The sequence below is a fragment of the Gobius niger genome (genome assembly GCF_951799975.1).
Source record: "Gobius niger genome assembly, chromosome: 1".
NCBI classification, from domain to species: Eukaryota; Metazoa; Chordata; class Actinopteri; order Gobiiformes; family Gobiidae; genus Gobius; species Gobius niger.
Window position 1 is genome coordinate 68,731,895 of NC_136852.1, and position 26,231 is coordinate 68,758,125.

At 41.6% G+C, this 26,231-nt stretch overlaps 1 protein-coding gene across 4 annotated transcripts; it reads right to left on the reverse strand.

Annotated features, from left to right (window-relative positions):
* Window positions 1-25,997, reverse strand: LOC306959447 (nipped-B-like protein A). Of its 4 annotated transcripts, none has more exons than XM_079551561.1 (49): window positions 25,641-25,997; window positions 24,404-24,473; window positions 21,518-21,662; window positions 21,230-21,395; window positions 19,862-19,962; window positions 18,943-19,054; window positions 18,695-18,864; window positions 18,455-18,603; window positions 18,274-18,364; window positions 16,995-17,207; window positions 16,627-16,872; window positions 16,243-16,418; window positions 14,953-15,163; window positions 14,660-14,833; window positions 14,401-14,580; window positions 14,161-14,322; window positions 13,952-14,055; window positions 13,783-13,869; window positions 13,454-13,685; window positions 13,219-13,370; window positions 13,045-13,125; window positions 12,861-12,961; window positions 12,643-12,772; window positions 12,452-12,534; window positions 12,218-12,350; window positions 11,588-11,731; window positions 11,414-11,500; window positions 11,117-11,337; window positions 10,931-11,033; window positions 10,751-10,849; window positions 10,352-10,498; window positions 9,824-9,958; window positions 9,643-9,741; window positions 9,474-9,527; window positions 9,286-9,394; window positions 9,073-9,203; window positions 8,847-8,987; window positions 8,669-8,762; window positions 8,434-8,588; window positions 8,226-8,316; window positions 7,976-8,149; window positions 7,397-7,587; window positions 7,085-7,192; window positions 6,799-6,999; window positions 6,560-6,706; window positions 3,894-4,261; window positions 2,546-2,720; window positions 2,202-2,399; window positions 1-875 (listed from the first exon to the last, which is right to left on the reverse strand). In XM_079551561.1, the coding sequence occupies exons 3-49, from the start codon at window positions 21,579-21,581 to the stop codon at window positions 513-515; spliced, it is 7,053 nt and encodes a 2,350-aa protein (XP_079407687.1). In that variant the 5' UTR covers window positions 21,582-21,662; window positions 24,404-24,473; window positions 25,641-25,997; the 3' UTR covers window positions 1-512. The 4 variants fall into 4 exon arrangements, with proteins under 4 accessions (XP_079407687.1, XP_079407685.1, XP_079407684.1 ...); XM_079551559.1 differs by having other exon boundaries at window positions 15,751-16,418; XM_079551558.1 differs by having other exon boundaries at window positions 13,952-14,058; window positions 15,751-16,418.
* Window positions 25,998-26,231: the final 234 nt, after the last annotated feature.

Below are 26,231 nucleotides of genomic sequence, written 5' to 3' on the forward strand. Positions count from 1 at the left end.
TTTCCAACATTCACTTAGGTTTTATTCTTTTTTTTACAGATTTTTGTCTTCAGAGATATAAACATTTTTAGTTTTGTTGTGTTAAACTATAATACAGTGGGAGTAGAAATGAACGACTAGAATCTGCTGCACAACAGCGAAGGAGCTCCCACAACAATGTTGACAAACATTTCCTCCTGATCTCGGTCGGGTGGCCTTTTAGGGTCATTTGGGTCGATTATTCCTGTGACGCCTTTTGGATTCCATCTTCTTTAACTATACACAAACACAACATGAGCAGTCCCTCTATTATAATAATAATAATAAGTCTTTTAAGTCTTTCGTTTTTGCAAGAATAACTCATGTAAAAGTATGTAGTGTCAAATCTCTCCCGTGGGTTCTTACAAAAATGAGGAAGGGGAATCCAGTGAAGTTTGGCTGTGGTGTTGAGGAGGAGCAGGAAGGTGGGCTCGATAAGTAGAAAGGGGACAAAGGGGGAACAAAAAAGAGAAAACAACACCACACAGGGACTATTAGCTAGCCCCTCCTTCCCGCGCCGCGTACAGGGAGCGTAAAGTCTGTACTACTTTGTTGCTCAGTTTATGGTTGCTGGTCAAGGCAATCTTTTTGTAAATTATGTCCGACTCCTTGATAGTGTCCACCCAAGGCACGAGTTTGCGGCCGTCGCGTTTTTTGGCCTCTGCCCACGGCCCCGAGTAGGAGCCTGCCATCCAGTTGACTGTGTACCCGCTGGAGCTCTTCTGCACCACCCTGGCGATCTGCGGCCGGTCCTTGTATTTGGGACAGCACAGGGCGATCACATCCATCACCTCCACAGTCTCGCTCATCCGCCCGGGGTCTGAGGAGTCGCCTGATCGCCTTGACCTTCGAGAGGACTGCAAAGAGAGAGAGAATTGTATTTGTATAATAAATAAAAGTACTTTAGACACTGTCAAAAGGCTTAACCCTAGAACACTATTGCCTATTCACCCGAGCAAATACATTTATGTGATTTTCATTATGATGGTTTATCTGAGTGTCCTGAGTCTCTGTAGCTTCTGCTTTGTCTTTGACATCTTTGATGGCCTGGGTGTTTTCCTACAGGCACATGTTAGCAATAGTGATAGAAGGTAGGGTAGAGTTAGTGTATTTAATCAGGCTCTTGCCCCTCTCAAGGTTGACATTCAGGACTGCCACATTTATTTTGCGACTTCAACTCCAGCTTTGCTCCTGTCACAGAGTTCGGTGTCTCACAGTAAGTGAGTAACAGTTATTTTATTCAGCTGGTCATTTATACCCATTTAAAATATAGAATATGTTGTTTCTCTCTCCTGTGGCTGTTTGTGCCAAAGACACTGAGCTTCACCAGAGAAGTCTCACATATCCCAGGAATGCATGGACCAAAACCCAAGTTTCCATCTTCATTATTTTATTTTTTAGGAATTATTTTGTTCCCAAATTCTTAATTTTCCAGTAATTTGGGAGCATTTTTATCTGGTCCTCTCATGATGCTTTTCTTTCATTTTATTAGACATGACAGTTTAAAATAAAAGAACACGACTCAAATGTGTCATGTATTGTCACGTTTTGATGAGATTTAGATAAGTAGGTCTGTCACGATAATTACTATATCGACTTATCGTTCAATAAATAAAAGATAAACGATACATTTTTGGGCTCTATATTTATCGTCTGTACATTTATTAGCATTGCCCCCCTATTTTTTCTTGTGAAACTTTGATTTCTCACTGAAGCAAATTGAGTGACTTTAAGAACAAAGGTTTACTGTCATTTTTATGCCTGAGTTGACAGCATCTCGTATCGTATAATATCGTTTATCGCGACACTTTCCTGCCTTGATATATCGAACATCAAATTTGTTATCGTGACAGGCCTAATGACATGTACTTTTTATCGGGTGTATTATCTTTGGTAAAAAATCACCCGGCGTTAGTGATGGTGTTTTGAATTTGAGCGATAGTGTTCTAGGGTTAAGCAGTAAGTCTTCCAAACAAATGTAAACTTGTTTTACCCAGTATGAGAATTGAACAAATGCAACAAAGAGATAATTTATCTTCAACAATCTGTGCAATTTTCCCAATGTAAATCTACAAAAACTAAACAAGCAAACTGTAAAGCGGTTAACCTAGACCTCCCTTAAAACGACTGATTTGCTCTTTGCTAAAATGAATGTGGAAGTGTCTCTTAAAACGCTCTCTTACCCCGGGGGTCCGTTCGTCTCCCTCGCTGTCGTCATCATCAGTCTCTGGTCCGGCCTGGTTGCGCGGGCTTGGTCCTATCACGGCGCTGGAGCTCCCCAACAGCGCGTTTATGGCTTTGTTCCTGATGTTGGCACTGGCAGACGCCTCCCCTTCTTCATCCTCCTCGTCTGGATCCAGGTGCTCCATCAGAACCTTGAACTAGATTTATGCAAAAAACACAAACACAGCCCATGGAATAAGTTGGATTGACGTATGTGCTCATCAATTTGCGTCCATAGAAATTAGGCTCACACTGTTAATCACTAAGGCTAGTATTTGTATTTTTATTCTTCAACATTACTTACATCTATGTACTGCTTGACTATCCTCCTTTTGACGTCCTCGGTCAGTGAGGCGTGCGCCATGTTGTTGGAGATAAAGTCAAGGGTTTGTCTGGGGTGAAAGTAAATGTTGGTTTTCCTATTCACAGCTTTGTCGTACACTTTAGCAGACTCCGTTGGGGAATACTTCTGGATTTTACTGTTGGGACAAGAGAAAACATGGTTTGGATTAATCTTCCTGTATAATAGACAATGAATAGACTTTACAACAAACTTAAACGTCTATAGTTTGCTGTTCACCTCCACCTCAAAGCCACCAACCACTCCTTTGAGGACAGAGAGGTTAAATTATATCTAAAGAAAAATGTTAGTTTGAAAGAGGAGTCAAAGAAGCAATTATTGTGACGAGACTAAATCCCTCCATGAACAGGAATGGTGGACTTAGATTTCACCTTTCCTCACTGTACAGTAGCTCTATCATGCTAATGCTAATTAGGTAATTAGCTTTGATCAGAGAGAGTAAGGCCGTTCAGACTGAAACTCAGGTGTGAGTTAGGTCGTTAGGACTCAAACCTACAAAGATGTTTACCCACAAGTGAGTGCAATCGTTAATAGAGGAGAGGGACTTCTCCCTGTGGTCTATGTCAGGGTTAATTTTGACAATATATTTTTATTTCGTTTTAGTCTTAATCTTTTGACAACTTTAAATTTAGTCTAGTTTTAGTCGACTAAAATTGCAAGTTCATTTAGTTAACTTTGTATTTATAATATTCATTATAATCATATTTAATCTTGTTACTCTGCTTCATGGAGCTGCTCCCACATGAACAAAGCTCAGAGCTGATCCTTTGGCGGAGAATTTACATGATATGAGGCTCTTTCAGACTGTCAATATAAGTTTAGTCTCTGCTTTTCATTTTTATTTAGTCTTATTTTAGTCAACTAAAATATCTGGACATTTTAATCAGTTTTAGTCTCATGAAAATGTTTTAATTTAGTTTTAGTCGGCAAAAATATCACTTTGACTAAAATTAAGACTTAATATTTTAGTCGACGAAATTAATCTATATCTGGTCTGCGGGCTGAGCTTAAACTTAAGTGTCACTGACGAAGCCTTTTGGATGAAGAGGCAAAACATTCTACACTTCAACTACAGAGTACAGATTGAACAACTCCTGTACGACTGAGAGCCTACACAGACATTTAAACTCCTATAAATATTTGAAAAGAGCACAACAACTACAGCATCTTTAAGAGCAGTGGAATGGGGCATAAAGGGTCTGAAATGATTTTTTTACCAATAGGAAATACATTTATATGATGCCAGACGGCTACATAATGAAACAAAAATAAGTTAAAGGTATGAACTCGCCTGTCAGAGAATCCGTACAGATTCTTCAGGTGTTGCTTGAGCACCAGCAGTAATAGTATGCCCTGAACAGCGTTTGCAAAGTCCAAAAGTCCAACAGTGTTGTCCGGGAGGAGCCTCATAACTTTTTCCACATCCTCCACATCCAAATCCTCCAAGTCGGACTCGGATTCCGAATTGGCCGCGCGTTTGGACTTTTTGGGCTTCCGTACTCTGTGGTGCTCACGCTCCTCGATTTCACTGTTGCTGTTCTCCTCTTCGCTCCGGGACGAATCGCAGTTCATCCTCTCCTCGTCATCCTCCCCGTCAGACGTGCTTCTCCACTCCTTCTTCACCTTCTTCTCTTTGCGTTTGGGCTCCTTTAATAGAAGCTAAACAGAGAGTAGAGACCATACAGGTAAGACTTGATGAAGAATAGCGTGCAGGATCAATGCTAAAGTGGACATATCATGCATACAGGGCTTAAAAATAGACAAAAAAAATGGGCGTCTGCATCAGCACTGATATTAAACATTTTATAATTAAGGGGAGACACTACAGGCAAAACTCAATTTTTTCAGTGTTCAGGTTTTGGGCCAAATTGGTCTCTGAACATACAAGCTTTCACCTGGAAACAGAAAATATGACTAATCTTGACAAAAACATGTTTAAATATTGCACTGATTCAATGTCCCCCCATAGACTTATATGGGAGAACACAATTTCAAGGGCCTTTTTCTCAAAACACATTTTTCTGTCATTGTGGCGACACTATGTCCACATCAGTCGGACCTAAAGACTTCAAATTTTCCAGCCTTGGACTGAACAATATTTGGAGGATTTTTTCAGAGGGATTTTTCATTATCTAACCCCTAGCCCCATTTATTGAGTTTTGAATGTCAAAAAATAAGGCGAAAATTACATTTTTCCACATTTTTCCACTAAAAAACAGCTTATTTTAAAACTAAACAAGAAATCCAAAATCCCCTCTGAAAAAGTCTTGGTACCTCATTCATCAATAAAATGAAACCATAAATTTGAATGTAGCTCTATCCATTATTCAGATTTCGTCGCCGAAAAGATGGAAAATTTGGGGCATTTTTAGGCATAAAACACCTTGTTCTTATATGAAAAGATAAAATGACAGAAAACTTGCGATGTATTTTTTTCTCACATTCATGCCAGTGATCTACAGCAAAAGTTTCAAATTGATATCTGTTAACATACATTTTTTCCCTATTCACCTGCAGTGTCTCGCCTTAAAGATTATGTCTCTGTAAGATTTATTGTTTATTAGTGGAAAGCCCCTTGAAATGTAGCATCTCATTTTCGAGGGGGTCCATGGCTCTAAAGCCGGTGAAGACTTTGACTGGGGGCTCCTCCTGTTGGCAGCAGTAGGAATAAAGAAGCTTTCAATTTTGATTTCGATTAGTGGTTTACAGCTTCATTGCAGCGTGACAAACACACTTAGGAGGTTATTTACCAAGCGTTTGCTCATGTGCAAAACAAGTAGCATGTGGAGCAGCAGTCATTGATGCTTGCATCTGTTATTTATTATAACCAGTCTTGATAAATGAACTGATTAGAGCGCAGAACAGCTCAGAACCGTTATGATGTCGGATTATGGGCTATGAAAATGTGGAGGACAGTTTTGGGAAGAAGTGCAGAAGAACAAACAGCAAAATTAAACAGCTTTGCCCGCCCGAGGATAACTCAAAACTACTCTAGATAGGGCTGGGCAATAAATCTAGATTTTTTTACTCAGTTTGGACAATTACGATTTTAATCGATTTTATTGGCAATAAACTAAAAAAGCTCAGAGTCCTGCTCATTAAAATCAAGATTCATAATATAGCCTACAATAAGGCCCATTAAAAAATGTTATTTCTGTTTTAAATATTCTTTGTCTGCTCTCAAAATTAAAACTTCTTAATAAGCCTTTAGTCTTATCATCCTCGAGCTCGGCTGTGATTGACAACCGTCTCCATGGAGACTCAAGGGGAAAGGGACGGAGTTAATGCTGCTGCAGCGGCAGCACCTCAGAGTGGCTCAGCGTGAGAGAAGGGGAGAGAAGCAGACCGGGGAAAACTTTGTTTTAGCGAAGAAAACTCAATCAACAACGCATGGCCTTTGTAAAGCTGCAGAGATCGTTAGAAAGTCTCTGGCTGGGTTCTACTGATGTCATTTTAGAAAACAGTCATAACGGAGCATCTGAAACGATGCTAAATCGGCAGCACGGCGCTCGTCAGGCGGACACGATTTTACGATTTAGCCATTTTCTACATCGTCTGTTTATAAAAGCATGAATTAATTGAATTAATTCGATTTATCGCCCAGCCCTAACTCCATGTATGCCTTTGACGAAGGAACAACGTTATAACATGGTTTAAAGCTCAAAAAAGTGGATTTTGGACTAAGAGGCAATGTCCACATTATTATATTATTAACTTTAAAATGCCAGAAACAAATCAAAATACAGAACATACAGATCGGAGCGTTCAGCAGCAGAAGGAGAAATTATCAAAGTAGACATAATTATAAAAACTTGCATCAATGAAGTGATTAACTACTCAAGGCGTGGTTTTTGGCTTCTTAGCGAAATCCTACCATGTAATTCTAACCTGTCCTCCACCTGGACATTAAACCATCTTTGTAATGTTGTGATGTCTTTATATCAGTGGCGCTCGTACCTCTCTGAAGGTCTGTAACAAGTTGCTTCCAGACACAGACAGAGTGATGTCTATGTGATGCATGATGAAGAGTGGCTCCTCTTGGCTTTGGAAGGGGAAACAAGCCAAGTTGTCGGCTACGAAGAGCAGCATGTTCACTTCCGTTTTCTGAAGGAATGAAGAATAAGAGACAGGATGTTTACACCTTAACCAAGTGCAGTCCAGCTTTACTATTCAAAAGGCTGTGCTCATGTACTCACAGCGCTGTCGTCGAACAGGTTGAGCAGTGAGATGAGGAAGGCCCTGCGGTGCTGTCGGTTGCTTCGGATCATGGAGAAGAGGTGGGCGGCCATAGCGGAGTGGGTCTCGTCCTGTCTGAAGCCTCGGATGATGGCCTTACGCGACGTGCTGATGGCGCGCTGCAGTGTGTAGGACATTTTCATCCCTGCCACTGCCTTCATCTGGAGGAGAAACACCAAAGGATTCGTGTTACAAACAAATGAGAAAAGGTAAGGCCGAGCTGGTGGGCCTGGTAGTTGAACTCACATGAATGAAGCCGGTGTACTTCTTGTCTATCTCCACGAGCTGCTGGTCGGCTTTGTTTCTCATGGTGGCCTCTGGGTCTGTTCCCATCGCAATGAGGTAGGGCACACACTGCACACAAGCAGCACATATTTATGTTTGGCACATGTTCAAAGCAGTTTTCTTGCAGACTGGCATTTATGTGGAATGCGGTGTTTGTGTGAGGTGTGTCTGCATTGCCATTTCGCATTTGGAACTTTTAAATTAACCATCATCATCCAAGTGCAGCCAAACAGAAAAACTTTTGAGCACTTTACCCATCTCAAATGTTCTCACCTGCACAGGATGGATAAGTCCCTGGTTGAGTGTGAGGGCGATGACGTTGAGAGCGAAGTGCCGTACGCTGGACTGTGTGTGAAAGAAGGCCTCCAGCACCTGCTTCAGGTACAGCTGCATGATGGAGCTGCTCATGCCTGAGGAGATGTCTCCCATCTCCTTCAAGTCCTCCTGTTTGGAGAGCTTCTTCCCTGTAAGAGAGGAGACCAGTGCAGGGTCAACCATTTTGTTAAAGTTTCTACATTAAACATTATTTATTATTTATTTATTTATTTTTGTACCAAAATGTAGATATATGAAAAAGCTCAGCCATATTTCTGAACTTAGGAAATGCTTTGGCTCATCCTCCAGGGACAGAGGGGAGTCAGGCAGTTCAAATAAGGCCATAAACAAAAGCCCACATCTGGTTTTATATTTGAACAGGGCTAATTAATGGGGCTCTTTACATTTTTTATTTTCTATGTATAATAAAGCACTCATGGGATGCACAATGACATGCAGGGGGGGGGGGCTACATTGAACACATTGAATTAGGATGGCTAAAAGCTCCAAAGTCCTGATTTATATTAGATCACATACATTCTCTGTCAGCCTCCTGCATTCGCGTGTCCTCCTCCTGAAGGTACGTCTGCAGGTTCTTGAGGATTTGGATCTTCAGGTTGATGGAGGAGTTGCAGTCAGCGAGGATGCCGTTGTACAAAGTCTTGACCTCTGGCACAAACATCTGGCTCGGGTGCATAATGACAAAAAAACCTGGGGGAACAGAACGGTTTGGTCAATGTTTAGACACACACACAAACTTTGGTGGCAACGTGCAAACTCGTCTTACCGAGGCCAATGATGGCTTTTGTCTTGACCTCCTCATCGTCATGTTTGGTGAAATACAGCAACAGCTCCAGCACTTTATCCTTGATACAAATCTGATCAAAAATAGACACCAGTTAGTACAGCTAGAAATGTGGCTTTGTAACATAGGAAGATAAAAAGATGCTAAAGTGCCAAAACTACAATAATGACATTTAATAAGATAATAGTACCTTGGTGGAACCCTTAAACTCTTCAAGATCGAAGTCAAAATGCCGAGCGAGGGCCCCCACAGTGAAGAGAGACCTCAGGAGGAAAGGCTTGTTCGCCACCAAAGTGGTGCTGTTTGGATCATCCTGATGCTGACCCTTTAGTTTATTAAGTGCACCTGAGCACACAAAATAACTGGTTAAAAGATGCACTTCCTTTTATCCGCACAATTTATCCTTTCAGAATTTCTTTCCTTACCATAGAACCTGTTGAAGCAAGCCCACACAAACTTGTAGTTGTGTGTGACTTTGTTGACAATAGCGCCAAGGCAGCTCACACAGTGCTGGACCACCTGTCGGAAAAACGACCATTGTTATGGTTTCAATCCATACATCATTAATGCACTCGGGTTACAAACAGTGCCAGCGTCCCATACCGTCATGCCGTATTTGATGATCAACTTCATCAGGTCTTCTTCAATGGTGGCCAGGAAAGTTTCACTGGGGTGCTCCATCAGAGGCACTACGAGTTCCAAGATCTTGGCCACATTACAAATGACCATGAAGTCATTGGCACTCTGTAGGAGAAAAGTTCAGCTCATCAAATAATCACTGAACAGGATAGAGACAAACGTAAAAGCATCTAGTATTGCATTAACTTACGTTACACTTGGTGGTCAGGTAGGGCTGCATTGTCATGGCATGCTTGACCATGAGTTGAGCCCGAATCTTGCTGAACAAGTACAATGTGGTGATACATGCTACCAGTCTCTGTGAATTGACTCCTTTGCTATCTACAGAGAACAAAAAAGATGTCCAATGTGTAAATACATTGCTTAGCCCAGGTCCCAGACACTCATAAAGAGCTGTACAAACCTGACAGAGATTCCTCATACTTCAGGATGTGCTCCACCAGATTGTCCACGAGCTGCACACAGGCCTTTTTCGCTGGCTTATAGGAAGCATCTTCTTCTGACTTCAGAAGCTAAAGCATCAATGAAACACATGATTAAATATTGAAACAATACGAACAATTGTTTTGACAACAATAATACAAGCCTTACATTTTGTAGAAGCTGCTCAAACCAGTCATATCCGGTGTCTTTACACGCTGCCACCTTAAGACAAATATAAATGTATCATGTGTCTGTTCAATTGTGTTAATGTTCACATTTATTCACATTGTCAATCGTCTTGTTAAGATTCACTTCTATGGTTTTAAACATCACTAACCACATCAGTGATGTTGAGAATCTTTCTTGTCATGGTTTCCTTGTCATGAGCTGGAGTTGGAGTGAACCACAATTTCTGGAATGTTTCATTGACGAGTTTCTGTTGAGAACAAGCATGTTAAAAACAATACACAGAATACTCCTTGACGAGTTGGGCATGTCAGGTTTGCAGGATCACAGACCTTGATGCCCTCTTCATCATTGACTCTTCTGATCATCCTCACACACATCTCTGTGATTTTACTGAAGGTGGGCTGCTCCAGGCAGATGTCTCGGAGGATTTTGATCACTCTTTTCCTCACACTAATGCCAGTGTCCTGCACAAAACACAAACAAATCAGCATCAATGATCATGCAACAGTCAATATAGCCACTAGGGGGCAGCAGAATACAAGCAATGGCTCATAGGCTGAACTTTTCTTGACCCCGCTCAACAGTTGTGAGGTAGAATGACCAACAAAGACACAAAGACAAGTCTGGACAAGTGTTGTTGTTTTTTATCCCTTTTTCTTTGTTCAGGGAGGTCATGGAGTTATACAGATGGCAGATGCTCTTCCAGTTTAAGTCATTTGTGAATGAGGAGCATTGTGATATAAACTTAGGGGAACTTGATACGAGTGCTAAACCCACTGGACCACTATTGATTTGACACCATTTCATATCTGCTAAAAAACCTCAATAGCACAACATCATGTCCACAGAAGCTTTACCAGTATCCGCTCGATGAGCATGTCGTAGTACTGCTCAGTGAGTTGGGGTCTGCTGAGCACAAATTTCCCCAGCAGTTCGACAGCTGCCTCTCTCACACTGGTGGAGTTGTCCATCAACCGACCATGAACACCTCGCTGCATGTCCGACTGAAAAATGTAAAAACAATTTCAGTACAAAATGTGACGTCAGTGCAAAGTCGTTAACCAACATTTCTATGACAGTAGTGTCGTGTCTCTCAAGGAACCATTGGTGTCCCGACCCAATAAACAAATACATTTCAGTGACCTGGTTTAAATCTGGTGGTACTCAGAGAAACATATTTACCTAATAATACTGTGTTTGAGAAGCACTGATTTACAGCACATACAGAACAGGAAAGGAAAGGAAAGGAAACCTACTCTTGCTAGAATGCTGGGGTCCACAGCCACAACTTCAGACAGACATTTCATGGCTTTAGTCCTTACAGCGATGGCGCTTTCACCAAGCACTCGCAAGATCTACCAAAGAAATCACACATCTTGAAACATTTTCAGAACAAAACTATGTAGTTTAAGTCAACTGACTTAATTTAAACAAACCTGTGTTAAATAAATATCAAAGCTCTGGGCAAACGGCCTCATAGAGGCCAAATAACGCACGATCAGACAGGAGTCTTCATAATCCACTGTGTCAGAGTTCATCCTGGGGAAACACAGGTCAGGATTGTCTATTATTCAGCGTACATTTGTAATGTGGTCGATGATCACACAGAGCTTGGATCTTACTTCAGTGTGGTGAACTGGGATGGTGTGGTCTTGATGATGTTGCGCAAGAACTTCTTGCGTTTTTCGGCACGCTGCATGATTTCACCCGTAGTCTCCATTTCCTTGGCGTGTTGAGGTCCGTCAGATGAATCATCATCCTTGGAGTTCTGGTTTCTCATAGACTTCTCAGCCTCTGTGGTGGCATCTCGAAACCACTGAGCGATGTAGAACTTCCTTGAAAACTAGACAGATGCAAAATGCTTTTGAGACAAGGTCATTATATCTATGTTGCGACAGCGTGGTGTTACGCAAACTCACCACCAGGGAGGCATCGGTCTCAGCATTTTCTTCAAGGTAGTCCAAAAGAGCCTTCTGAAGCTGCTGGGTCTCATCATCTCCAGGAGTCTTTGGGAAGTGAAATTGTACATAGTTTTAATGTATTTTTCAAGCATTACTGTAAACATGTAAAGAAACCTTAAAAAACAGTTCTACCTCCTGTAAGATGCGGTTAATTGATTTCTGGTCCATCTTGCTGGTGACTGCATCCTTTCTTAGACGGGCAGCTACAGTGCCAAGGTAGTCCAGTGAGGCCACCCTCAGAGCCATCTCTGTTTGCTTATTACTGAACTGGTGCACCTGGACGCAAAGACAGAAAACTATCATCGTCAAGACTCTACTAAAGGCAAAAAATAAACACCACAGCACAGCTCAGGCACCTCTGATGCAAACATAAACATACTTAAAGGGGCTAGATGCAAGTTGGCCATTTTATACTCACTACTGCCACCTCAGGCCATACTTGTAACTGCACCTTCTATATTAAGCTCGTCATGAAGGCACTTCGGACCAAATTAACACCTTTTGAGTGACAGTGCAGGATTTTAGAGGCAGTTTTGGGGAACATGTAGGGGGAGGAAAATATTGAATTTAACATTTTTAAACTCTGTATAGTTCCTTTACGTGAACTCTTTCTATGGTCTATAAACTGCACTTATGCCAGCAATGATTAATCTAAATGTGCATCATAAATAAACCTGATGTAGAAAAACATTTATGGATGTGTCAACAGAACAATATTCAGAACAGCATTCTTAAAACACTTGTGAATGGAGCAAATCTTACCAGTAGTCTTCCAAGCAGACTGAGCAGTAGCTCTGCGGCGGGCCACTCTGGTTTGTTCACTGTGGAGAGAAGATCCTGAACAAAGTTCTCAAACAAAGGCCTGTAATCTTCTTCTCCTTGTTTGCTTCCACATCTAAAAGGAAATAAGAAACAAAACAACGCGGGCATGAGAAAAAATACCAAATACATACATAACCATTGCTGTTAGAATAAGTACGGTGAATTTTTCATTACTTCTTGAGGAAGACTGAGAGGAAGTTTTGTGCGGTCCTCATGGCGGTTTCATAAGAGTTTGTTATCAACACGTCTTGATCAACCTTCAAACAAAACACAATTAGTAAAAATATAAACCCATGACACATCTCAACACGCTCAAATAAGCCACGTGTGGAGCTGAAGACTTTATTTATGTGAACTCCTCTTACTTTGCAGTCGATTTCATCAAAGGTTTCTCTGTCGTTTGGAAGGTGGACCACACACTGAATTAGCTGCAGAACCAGAGCTGTCACCATCTGGATGTACAATGGTTCCCCGTCCTGGTCCGAACTGTTCAGTCTGATAAAACATCGCAGTCAAGCAGCACACAATTAATTACAACACCTTTTGTTTTAATGTCCTTTTTGTTTGAGAAGTCCACAAATACCTGAAGTTCCTGAGGGATCGTTTGCTGGTGGGAAGTCGTGCCAAAGAGGTGAAAATCTCCTCCAAGATCAGCTGCCGGTGTTTCTCATAACGGGAAAACACCTGATGAAGAATGGAAGAATGGTTGGTGGACGGTCAACATTTAAATGTACACTCGAGTTATCTACAGGACTGAAGTTACTTACGGCTGTGACTAGTTTAATGGCACACAGCTGCAGCTCACTGACGTTCTCCACAAAGAAGGGAGTGATTCCCATTGAAGAAACCTGAGAGGGAAAAATTCAGGTTTTACTTTTTTTTTCTACAACCATCAAAGCAACTAAACGTATTTATTTATTTTGCAGTTGTGTTCGATTTACCTGAAGAATGGTCGTGTCTGTGAGCAGCTGAATCTCCAGAAGCTCCGAGATGTTGCTAACAATGTCGCAAACTTTGTTGTACAGCATAATGATGACACGTTGTTTGTGAGTTGAACATTTTGCACGCTTTGCCTTTGAGCTCAACAAGCCACCTAAAAGAACAGGAGGAGAAAAAAACGTTTTCACTCCGAAGCCCACAGTATTGTTGACCGATTCAGATTGTGTTTCCACTCACCTCCGTGTGGGTCTACTCTGTACACAGGGTCGTACTGTGGGTAAAGGCTGTTCTGCAGATGAAACTTGGTGTATTGCAGAACCCGTTCTATTACGTCTTCAATATAAACAGCCTTGGGCATGCGTGCAGAGGTCATAATGTTAAGGGCAGTCAAACAGGCATCTGCTGACTTTGTCACCCTCTCCATTATTAGATCCCTCCACAACTTCTCCTCATCCTCTGCATCCTGGTCCTGAGGGGAAAAAGGTTCCAAAAACACACTGAAGTCAGTCCATTTGCAAGATCTGTTGTATCTCATTACTGACGTGTACAACAAACAGGTAACTCACATTGTTCATCAAAGTGGCCAGCTTAGACCCATCCTGGATATTCTTCTCCAGTATGTTCAGCAGCTTCACCAACTTATCTGATGGAATCTAAGATCAAACACATTCACATGTTCAAAAGCAACACCAAGGAGGGCTCAACAAAACATGCTGTAGAGACAATGTCAAATACCCTGCCGGTAATGCCCATGGCCTTGATCTTGGCAGACTCACTGCCCAGTTCACTCAGCTGATGTTTACCAAGCAGCAGTTCCTGAGGTATCTCATCATCGTCGGCTGCTGTGAGACAAATGTAAACCAATCAATGTGGATTCAACTCTTCCCTTCAGAGGAATAACCAATGTTTAGGCGTTGATAACGCTATAATTCAATGTTACTTACCCATAGCGGTAAAGTCCACATCCTCCAGATTCTCCAGTATGTTGTCAATGCTGGACAAAAACCTCTTGAATGTGGATGAGTCCATGAGCTCTTCTTGAGTGAGCTTAGGCTCATAAGCTTTTCTTTTCTTCTGCTTTTCTTTCAACTTCATTTTTCTGGCAACTATAAACAAATAAGTTAGTTTTTCAATGCTGCAGTCAAGTGGCACATGATTCTACCGTGTGCTCAGTATGTGCTGACCTTCGCTCAGGCTGGGTGCTGGAGGAGGAGAGTCTTCTTCAGAGGAGTCTCTGTAGCGACTGCCCGAGCCTCTGCGACTGTCCCGTTGCCCACTTTTTCGATGCTCTCCCGACTGACGGCGCTCTCTGTCCTCACACTCCCACGCCCGGTCCTTTTCTCTCTTCTGGCGCTTTCGTGCAGCTTTACAAGTCAAATAAAGAACGAGAGAATAAGTACATTTACAACTCTAATTTACATTTGTTAAAACGATTCGGCTTACATTCCCCATCTCCACGCTCCTCATCAGAGCTGACTTCAGCATATTTTGGCTTTTCATTAATTGTGCTACGTTTCCTTTTGTTCATCTTAACTCTTTCACAGAGAGGCATGGTCGACTCGATTTCTGCGAGTAGTTCAGGAGGTAGCTCTTTAAGCACTGCAGGATCCATGCCACCTGGAGAAAGACCACATGCTAAACATGCAACCTGCTGATAATAGTCTATTTAATTTCACATTACTCTCACAGACATCAGTACAATAACTCATCTATATATGTATAAAGTGTAATCTCACTTTTGGAAGACTTTCCAGAAGAAAACCTGTTCTTCCCAGACTTGCTATGGCGGATGATCCTTTGGATCTGCTCCACAGAAAGCTTCTTTAACACAACAACAGGTTTGGGCCTCTTCTCAAAGTCTTGGACCAAACCAAGTCTTTCCAGTTTAACCTTGGGCTGGCCCCAAATATGACCTTCAGAGCCACTGCCGTCCTTATCCCGCTTAATCTGAGGGGAAACAACACGGCAGGTTTGTCAGTTTATCTTTATACAGCTATAAGTAGAGTTTATAGACATGGAATAATGGAAAATGCAATGGATTACAATAATCCACAACACATTAATTTACCGCCACCATTGTTTAACCACAGACTTAAAGGAATACTCCATAATGCCCTAATTTTTAAGTAATGTTGCTTGAATGAGAAAATAAAACTTAAGATTTGATTTAAGGACTTAAATATGTGATGGTCCAGTAATGTGAAGCACACTAAAGTAGTCATACGGCACCAAAACAACAGGTAAATTAGGAAAGCATAAACAATGTCTGCATTTCTTTAAAGTTTTGCTTATGGATGGAATGGCTGGATAAAGAGGTGGAGCATTTCTTTAAGACTATAATCATTATTAGATAGAGAATCACCGTTATAATTTTGACCACAAGTTAGTAGTTAGTGTCACACTCTCCAAATTACCCACAAAGGCACTCAAATGGCAAAACAGAAACAAATCAGGAGTGAGCAGTGAGTTTGCAGGCAGTGAGAGCTGAATGATTGATACGTGGGTGGGAGTTTGGATCAGGCGGCCCAGATCACCTTAGGGATCTGGAAGTTCTTCAGCGCTCCACTATGCCCTCCAAGCAGGTGAGCGGGGAAAGATTCTGGAAGCTTATGGCCTGAAGAGGATGAGGCGGCTTTGGAAGTGTCCTGCCGATTGCTGCGGCCAGCCTCTCCGGAGGGTTCTCTGTCACTGCGGCGCTCCTTGACCACAGCCTCACCCCGGTGCCTCCGCTCAGACTCCCTGTCCCTGTTTGAGGCTTTGGAAAGCTCTTCCCTTCTGTCTGATCGGTCTTCATGCCGATGCTTTGACGAGGCTTCTCTCCGCTCATGTTTGTCCACCCTGTTCTTAATCACCTCTGGTCGCCCGTCGGGTTTCAGACGTGCGGCTGTGTCCGACCCCTCCAGTGCAGCAGGGGCACTGGCGGGTTCCTCGGGCCAGCGTTGGGCCTCTAGGGCTGGAATAGGAGCAGCCAAACAGGGGTCTAGCTGGCCATCAGCTCGAGCCGCCTGCTGTAGGTCGATGCTCACCATGAGAGGAGGCCGACTGGCACCGTTCCCAGCAGCTGTTGCCTCCTGTGGGGTCAGTTTCCCAGCATTGCCCCCTCCTGTTGATCCACTGCCTGGAGCACCTGTGGGTCCACCCGGGCCGCCTGCGCCTGGCTCCAGTGGGAAGGAGTCCTGTTTCCTCTTCTTCAATGGTTTGTCTATAACAGAAACAACAAATTATATACAACCAGCAAAACTGAACTATTCTCGTTTTTAAAATGACCACAAGAATATTTTTAAGAAAGCTGAAGGGTGGAGTAGAGGTGAGTAGATGTTTCACCTAAGACAGTATTTGCTTTTACACAAACCGTTACCACCATGACGCAACATCACATGCTTTGTGCTTAAGAAAACATAACATCACACCTTTGTCTTGTACTTCCTTGGAGCACTTTTCACTTGCAGTCTCACGTTCTATCCTTTCAATTTCTGCCAGAGCATCAAGCTCTGCTTCGTCATAAGGTGAAGTGGGAGGCTGCAGGCCACCAGCGCCCCCTTCCTGCGGCTGTTGAAGACGTGCGCCATAATTCTGCTGAACAACTGGCACCTGCTGGAAACCCAGCTCTGTTTCCATGTTGTCCGAGTTCTGGTCAATAGCTGACATAGCCTCACCTGGAGTACATCAAAGACCGGGTGGTTAGAAATGACTCCATATAAAAAAAAATGTTTTGAATGGACACTAACGGTAGTAAGTAACATGCTCTTGAGGCTATTTTCTGTAATAAATTTCATACCGGGAGGATCTGAATCATTTGACTTCACCCGGGCCAGTTTTAGGGTAAGTTTGGTTGAGTTGGGCGAGCTCACAATGTCGTACATATCCTTCTCTTCTTTTACTGTGGGCGTCCTTTTTTTCTGCTGCAATTGTTGCTTCAGGTCAAGTCCTTCCCTCGGAGAAGGTGCATAGGGAGGAGGTGACTGCAGAATGAGTGGGGGGCGAGAACCCTCTGTGAAGACACAGACAATTTTTGGACAGGCAATTTTTGGGGGATTATTATTATGCTTTTTTAAAGCTCCGTATCACAACCACAGCCTCCAAATAGTGATTGATTTGACCAAACAGGGGAACAGAAAGGTAATCAACAATGAGGCAGTTATCATTGTTGATTACAGGTTTTGTTGGGCCTGCCTCCTTCATCTTCTTTTGTAGCTCTGATTCAAACATTTGTGAGCCCCACATGCACTCAGTTATTCTATTATATTTATCATTTTTACAAGGGATCTGTTAATTAAGATTTTAGGGGAAAGTCTAGGGAGGAAATTTTTTTTTTCTTTTTTTAACTTTTTCTCTAAATGACTTATTTAGAACAGAAACAAGCAACCTACATAGTCCCAACAAATGAGTATGGAAATATGCACAGGAATAGACGGCGTATTTTTGTGTAGATTTTAAACCCATATCGGTTAATATTATGCTCCATTTCCTTTTAGGCAATGTATTACCTCTATTTTCGCAAAAGGGAAATGTAGATTTATTACAGAATGTGTCCAACAAACAGCAGCAAACGAGTCTCTTTGCCACAGCTTCACCGAACCACTCAAGTTTATAAAAATCAAATTAAATACTATTTAAGAACCCGCGGGAATCCTGTTATAGCACCATCCGCATTGATGCAAGTAGGAGGGTTACACAAAGCATTACAGCCAGAAGCCGCTTCCAAACAAACAATGCTGCATCATGGGAATATGACCGTGCTCCGAACACAGAGCTCTATTTTATCCACCGTTAAACGCAAAACCTGTCATCCAAAAACAAACACCGTCATACAAAGCCTGACTGACTCTTAAGACAAATTTAACCGAGAACTTGTGCCAAATGACAGCTCAACCGGAGGCTGCGATTCCATGTGTGAAGCCTACAAATACGATTGAGAAAACTAGAGGACGGGATGCGGATGGGCAGATAAGTTTTAGGAGCTTAACGGAAAAGTCTTGTGCAGACGCTAGAAGAGCTTAGTCCCAATTGCTAAAGAAGGACCGGAAAAGTACAACAAACACAGTAAAAGCACTTACGTTTGGGAGTTCCTTCACTCCCTGCAGGTGAGCAGCCTGACTGTGGCGACCTTAAAGGGAAAGCAGGATTTCTCATGGAAGAGTCCCCCTCCTGAGAATGACAGAAACAGGAAACATTAACATAATATTCCAGCGGCCAATTCCATTTTATTTTTCCAACTAAGAGGTGAGAGGAGCTTACCCCGGCTCCTAACCGCTGTACAATGTTCATATAGTCCTCAGTGCCGTGTTGGTCTGAGTGATGGTTTGCTGCGTTGGTCATCTGCCCTGATACTTTGCCGTCATGGACACTTCGTACGCTTCCTGGAACTATCGGGCTGGCGACGGACACTGTGGAAAAGGAGAGAAATTTTCAAACGATACAGAGGTAAGATGAGAGCTCTGTGGTTGAAAGGCAAAAGTCCAGCTGAGGAACACACACCTTGTTGCATTTGTTGGTGTTGGTTGTAGCTGGGGGGCTGCTGATGGGGGTACTGCTGCTGCTGGATGAAGCCAGGGGCGGGGCTCTGGGGAGTGTACGGACTGGGGACTGGACTGTTCTGCTGGCCCATGTACCGTCCACTGGAGCCAGTCTGAGGGGCCACGAAACGACTGTGAAAAAGAAGCAGAGGTTCATAAAGCATAAAGCAAATGATTGTTTAGACATCTGAATATATCGAAATTCGTTACCTTGATGAATTGGGAGAAATCGCTGATGACTGGAAGTTTCCAGACTGGGCCGGGCTGTGCATGGAATTTTGTGTGATCTTGTAGGATGGTACCATTGGCTGCTGTCTAACATCTATTCAACACCAGAGACTCAGTTATATAGTTGTATATAGTAAAAACATTTCCCATGCTTAAATGTCTAAAACATTTCTTTATTAAAAAGTGGATTAGCTGGTATTTAAAACACATGCTTTAAATTTAAAACCCAACTTTTTAGCAAATTTAAGACATTTTAAGGTCCGGGGGAACCAGTGCTAATTTCGTCAAAATTGGACTAAAACTAAATTAAACGTTTTTCATGAGACTAAAACTATGACTAAAATGTCCAGATATTTTAGTCGCTTAAAATAAGACTAAATAAAAATGAAAAGTAGAGACTAAAATCATCCAAACTTCTATTGACCGTCTGAAAGAGCCTCATATCATGTAAATTCTCTGCCAAAGGAACAGCTGAGCTTTGTTCATGTGGGAGCAGCTCCATGAAGCAGAGGAGCTTGACATGTACAATAGGTTAAACCTCCAGCCAGGTGTTATTGACCATCAGCCTGGCTCCACATCATGGAGCTGGGTCCCCGATGGGTCACTGCTCCTACAGGTGCAGAGAACTAATTTCTCTACAGAGTTTCCTCTACAGGGATTAATAAAGTATAACTTAACATAAATATAATTATAATGAATATTCTAAATGCAAAGTTGACAAAATTTGTCTTAAATTTAGTCGACTAAAACTAAAACTAAACTTTTTTGACTAAATCTCCACTAAAATTGAGTTACATTTTCATCAAAAGAATAACACTACAACTAAATTAAAACATGTCAAAATGAACACTGGCGGGAACCCTGTCTGAGCAGATTTAAGCCGTGTTTTATGGTGACATACTTTTCTCCCTGAAAATGCCCGGGTTCCTGGCCAGCATGGTTTGCAGCAGCAGCGGCGCATCTCCCTCTGGTTCATCACTGCCCAGGTTGTCTTTCAACTCTCTGTCGGACACAAGCAGAATAAAAATCACATACCAGTAAACCAGAGGTTAACTGAAAATTCTCCATCATTTACAGAAGCTTTGATGGAAAATTTTGAAGTCTGTCATTTTGACGGATTGAAAATCCAATCAAGCTGTAATTCCAAACGCAGCACTGCTCCATCCCCGAGTGCGGCCTCTGGGCCATCCCTAAAGCGCAAACATCACTTTGGAACACCGCGTGGTTTCGCTTTGCTTTTCGCACAGCAACTAAACAGCGCTAGCATGATTTTACGCTCACATCGAAGCAGAGAATGCATTAACTTGGATAAAGGTAAGACACGGACATGGGGCAGTAGTGCAGGCTTCAAAGACGCACGATTTGAACTGCTGAATATTGCCCCGATCGTCCACTGTTTCTTGAACATTAAACATTAAACAACATTAAAAAACGTTAAAATTGAGGAAATGCAAATAAGCTAAAATATGCATTTGTAACAGTGAAATATGAGCCTTGATACTGAAGAGCAGATGATGCTCTGAATAACTCATCCTCCTTTGAAACTTTTTTTGCACGAGTTTGAAAATGCTTCTGTTGAAGATTCATGCTTCATAATTCTGTTCAGATATCAGATTGTTTTTAGCTTCATTTATCCTGCAGTTTCAGCTTATTTCCTAAAATAAAAAATAGGTGCATCTCTGCTCAAAATGCATTCAAATTCTTGTTTGGACCGTTCGTTATTGAGCTGCATAAGCAGGGTCTCTCACAGCTCGCACAGGGCCATGGACCAAAAACGTCAAACGCCAAAATCTCCAGCACTGAGCCGGAGGACCCGAGAGTAAAAATTTCTTCCACCTTTCAATGTCCCATGTTTGGTCTCTCTTGCAAAGTCCAAACAAACAGTTCTGTGGCTCAAGGAGACGAAGTCAAAGTTTTTTGTTTTTGAAGCCCTTCAGTCACAGTTGCCTCTGATGGTTCTTGGGCTGCAGTCCACTATATAGCCACTCTAATAGCCTCGCACTCCTGTTAACCCCTTGTATGGTAGGCCATGTGCATTTTTCTCATCATCATGCTTATGTCTATGCTACATAGCACTCATCTAAGTGAGTAGTGAAACTATGTGTTATTACACTGGAACAGAGTAGACCGTGCCGTTGTTTATTATGTTATTAAATCCTCCGCCGTGTCGAAAACTGTACAAGCCACTTAACGGTTCACAATTTTATTCTATAACTATTACTTACACATCCATAATTATTTGTTAGAAATCAATTCCCGAGACACTCACATGTGTTCTGTGGAGACCTGGTTGAGCCCTTGGGCTAACTGGGAGGCCAAATTCTCATCTCGACAACCCAACAGACAGGTGACCTCCTCTGCAATCCTCCCATTGTACAAGAGGCTCTTAGTGGTGGTGGCCGGCAGAGGAGAGGGAAGGGGCAGCTGGTTCAGCACTGAAACACAATCACAAAACAAAAAAGTTACATGAGAAAGGCAACTGAGTTCGACATTTAGAATAGGCAAGACAACAGCTTTTGCTTTAAAGGAAAAAATATATTAAAAAGTGGTCACTCACAGTCTGTAAGGCTAGCGATCCCAGCGAGAGTAGTGATGGGAACATGAGGCATATCCCCATTCATACTGAAGGTGAGGCTGGGAGTGTGTATGTACACAGTGGAACAGCAGGCGCTGGACAGCACCGTCCTCACATCTCCTGACACCTGAAAACACACCACAGTCAGGAATAGTACGACACCTATACGACACAGACTTTGGAACAGAATAATAATATATACATAATATACATAATATACATTTTGTCGTTTGTACTTCCCTATAGAATTATTTGTATTTTTATTGGTGTTCTTTATTGTTGCTGTCGGGAAATGTATTCTCCGTGTTTGACCTATGCTTCGATGCTACTGGGGCAAACCATAGGTAGCAGTGCAGAACCAGGGTCCCGTCTCTAGATGTCGAGCCAGGCTAAATATCAGCACCACCCGGCTTGAAGAGTAACTTAGTGCATGTTTGTGTTGGGAGAACATACAAACTCCAACCACAAAGGCTGCACAGTCTGGGAATTAAACCAGAAACCTTCTTGCTATGAGGCAGTTCATTTATCTAAATAAGTGCTCGTTTTAGCTCTGTATTACAGCTCATTCATCATACAGAAGTGATGTTTCAATCAGTATCCAACTCACATGGTGCTCACATCACTACAACATTCTAAGCGATTGTAGGGAAGGTTCAAGGGACTGTACAACAGCTACTTTATCACTATTAACAACATAGTGCATAACAAGGAATTTAAAAAGTATTAACAAAAAATCTGAATTTCATCACGTTGGCTATAAAGGCTGGGTACCGATAACTTTTTTCCTATACCGGTACTTTAACAATACTTGGTTTTCGAAAAAAAAAAAAAAGACTTTTAAAGTTTTTTCTAATTTTTCTAAACAGTTTATCTCCATTTTTTTGCCCCCAAATTTCCCATATTTTTTCAAAAAATTCTTCCCTGAATTTCACCCATTTTCCCCTAATATTTTCTCTGTTTTTTGATATATTTTTCCCAAATCCGCCCAATTTTTCCCACTTTTTTTTGGTAATTTTTTCAATATTTTTTCTCTGTTTTTTAGGTTTATTTTTATAAACCCCCCCCAAAATTTCCCTTTTTTTCAACCCAAAATGTTTCTTCCCTACATTTTTCCAAAATTTACCCAAATTTTTCCAAAATTTTCCCCAATTTTCCCAAAATTTTCCCACTTTTTTTTTTTTACATTTTGTCCCTTATTTCTTTTACATTTCGATGACCAACAGCATTGACCAACAGCATCACAACGTGGATATAAAGATTTTATAACATTTTTTCGGTACCTGCTTTCGATATTTTTTCAATACACATTTAGTAGGGCTGGGATGATCCGCTTTTGTCACGATTCCGAAACATCTCACGATACTCAGGGACCGATCCGATATGTATTGAGATACAGTAAGTAATTATGAAGTAATATGTTTACCTTAAAATGTGTATAGAGAAAAAAGTCTACAAAAAAGTTTATAAACCAAATGCCATTTGACATATATCGAAGTGTTGAGCTTGAAAACACAAAATGTAACAAAGTGCGGTGTAACTGTTACTGTAAAACAAAGGTGTGCATGACAAAAATGCCTCCAAACACAAGTACTGAAAGTATTGCGATACTTGATAAAAAGTATATTTTGTCCCAGCCCCAACATTAAAAACTGGAGCAAACATTTTGATACATTGTTAAACTAGCTGTAAAGCGTTTGGACCTGATGGAAGGTAAAAAAAAAACTATACAAGTTGAGTCCATTTACCATTTTACCTTTGTAACAGTCCATAAAAGAACTGGAAAGCTTGGCATAACTATTTGCACGGCTGTAAACAACAGAACTTGCAAATCAATTCTCCAATAGCTCCAATACTCCAGATAAAATGCTCATTCTAATAATTTTGAAAGTTACAACACTTAATTTTTTATATTGGGCTAATGTGGATTATTTTTAAGCTTTTTGAAACACACCTAAATGTATCTGGCTTTAAAGAATAATAAGATAATAATAAAAATAATAAAAAGCTATGGAAGTACATCTGTGCAGTGTTAATTTCGTTGACTCAAATATTTAGTCTTAATTTTAGTGATAATTTTGACGACTAAAATTGGACAAAAACTAAATTTAAAGTTTTTCATGAGACTAAAACTATGACTAAAATGTCCAGATATTTTAGTCGACTAAAATAAAATGAAAAGAAGAGACTAAAATCATCCAAACTTCTATATACTGTCTGAAAGAGCCTCAGATCATGTAAATTCTCTGCCAAAGGAACAGCTCTGAGCTTTGTTCATGAGGAGCAGCTCCATGAAGCAGAGGAACAAGATAAAATATGATTATAATGAATATTATAAATGCAAAGTAAATTTAGTCGAGTAAATTTACTTGCAATTTTAGTCGACTGAAACTAGACTAAAATTGAAGATATTTGTTTGACTAAATCTCGAAAAATGTGATTACATTTTCCTCAGAAGACTAAAACTAAATTAAAATATGTTGTCAAAATTAACACCGCTTCTGTGATCGTCTGAAAGGCATTGAGGAGGCATAAAGATACTCCTCAATTCGTTCATCATCAAACCGTGCACAACAAACACTAACACCTGTGCAGCAAGTCTCTCAGTTTACTACTTTAGGTTCACTTATGTGCAACCATTTGTTTTGGGTTGATTTTGAAAATAGTTGAATGGTTTGTATAACGTGTCAATGGATCTTTGAAAATTCAGAACATAAAATATCTTACTTTCATCTTAATTTACAGTGATCTTTGAGTGAATACGATTTGTTCAACATACTTTAACTACACACTATAAATGAGTATTAAGACACAAAAGTGGTGCTTTACTGCATTCAAATGAACAAGCACTAACACGTCAACAACAAATACCTTTTTGAAGAATCCTCTGCAGCCTTTGGTGGACTCACTGACATCTCAGAAAGGCGCCCTCTCCTACAATCTGAGGGGAGACAGAAAATAGTATTTAGAAAAAAAAAGCAGCGATCGGGAAATTACAGTCAATTTGCATATAGTAGCAATTAATGAATGTGTAGATGAACGTCATGACAGCCTGTGACACAGTGCACTCTAGCGTGGAGCAAGTGTAAACACAGCATGGATATTCCCAGTATTATCCAATGAACGTGTATTGTAAACATTAGTTATGCTAGCTCCGCGTTAGCAGCACGCCTCGCTCCGGGTCCCGTGAGCGGCAGCAGCGCGCAGGGCCTGGGCTGACAGCTGGACTGACAGGCAGGAGGGAGGCAGCACAAAGGAGCAGATGCACTGTGATGGTGGCGGCATCCCACAGCAGCCACAGCCAAACAACTACAAAATACAACTGCGTTTGCTGCACTTCAGCTCATAAACTGTGAAGCTCGTGGTGAAAATGAAACCGAGTGTTTATTCTGAGAAACCGCTGCAGATAATTGTATTCGAGCAAAGTTAACAACAACAGCAATTAACAACGATAACAATGCACCGAAAGTATGTGTGAGTTTATAGCACTTCTTATACAAGTTTCCCAGAGCCAGCTGCAGTCTATACTTTTCCAGATAACTACCACCAACATTGCAATGCAGTGACGGTCAGAACATCGAGACTCAGCGCAGGCAGTGAACACTCACTGTTTCCACTTTCAATCGCTAATATAATATTCCGCAGCAGCAAAACAAAATAGTTGTGTATTTGTAACTAGCTATTTTCGCTGACTAGCATTACCTTTTAAAAGTAGTTTTTAGCTTCAACTACAGTTCAAGGGACCATCATTCAAATGTTTATGAATCGACACGTCTGTTTCTGAGTGCGTGTCGTCCGCGAGTGAAATCGCATATAGAAAAGGTGCTGCGACTGTGTGGAGGGTCAATACTCAGGTACAGGGTCTAATTCCGAGGCAACGGCCCAATCCTCGGACTCGATAAATGACATCCAGTTGAGGCCGTGAGCCTCGGAACAGCAAAACACACCTAGCTAGCCTGGCTGCTAGTGCGCTAGCTTCCGTTACCTCCCGGTCAACGATTAACGACGCGGTTATGTGGTCCCGTAGCAAAACATTCACAAGTGCTAATGTTGGTAAAAGCTGATAAAATGCATGCATTTGCAAAAATAACTATGTAAGAGCATTTACCTTCGGATGTTGCGTTCAAAGGGAGGGGAATGTTTTAGCTTGGTTTGTGTCCGTATCTCTAGCTCCCCCTTTCTTCTCTCGCAGCTCCTCCAGAAGGAACTCGGTTGGCTTGGCAGCTAGCTGCTCAGCTAGCCTGTAGCTATCAACAATAATCCGGGTCGGGCTGATTCGCTCTTCTTCCGTCATTCAAGGGTGAATGTTTTAGCGTACATTCGTGTCGAAACATTCGTTCATCACCGTTTTAGTCGGTCTGCACCGACATTAACTAAAAGTAGAGCTAATTTCAACAATAAAAGAGAAATATGACGATTGTTGCGATCATCAAGAAGCTCTCCTCTCGTAGAACAAAATGCCGACCGGAAGTTGTGCCGTCTGATTGAGCAAAGATCTCAGGAGTGACTCCCTCCATCGGCGCCAAACAAAATGCCAGGCCTCTTTTCAGGCCGAGGCCACCAGAGGGCGCTGTGCGACAGCTCTGTCCTCACTCGAGTCTCACACTCCTCACGCAGCTGCACAAGCATCAGGTTTAAAGGCGTTTATTAAACAAGGTGCGTTGAAAAACATTACATTTAAGATAAGAAATCAAATGTG

Excerpts from the sequence above, each read along its gene's own strand:
- LOC306959447 (XM_079551558.1), bottom strand. The coding sequence starts at position 21,581 with ATGAATGGGGATATGCCTCATGTTCCCATCACTACTCTCGCTGGGATC. Across the intron at positions 11,501-11,587 it reads TTAACCGCATCTTACAGGAG|ACTCCTGGAGATGATGAGAC; the intron begins GTAGAACTGTTT and ends CACTTCCCAAAG. Across the intron at positions 11,338-11,413 it reads AGACCGATGCCTCCCTGGTG|TTTTCAAGGAAGTTCTACAT; the intron begins GTGAGTTTGCGT and ends GCATCTGTCTAG.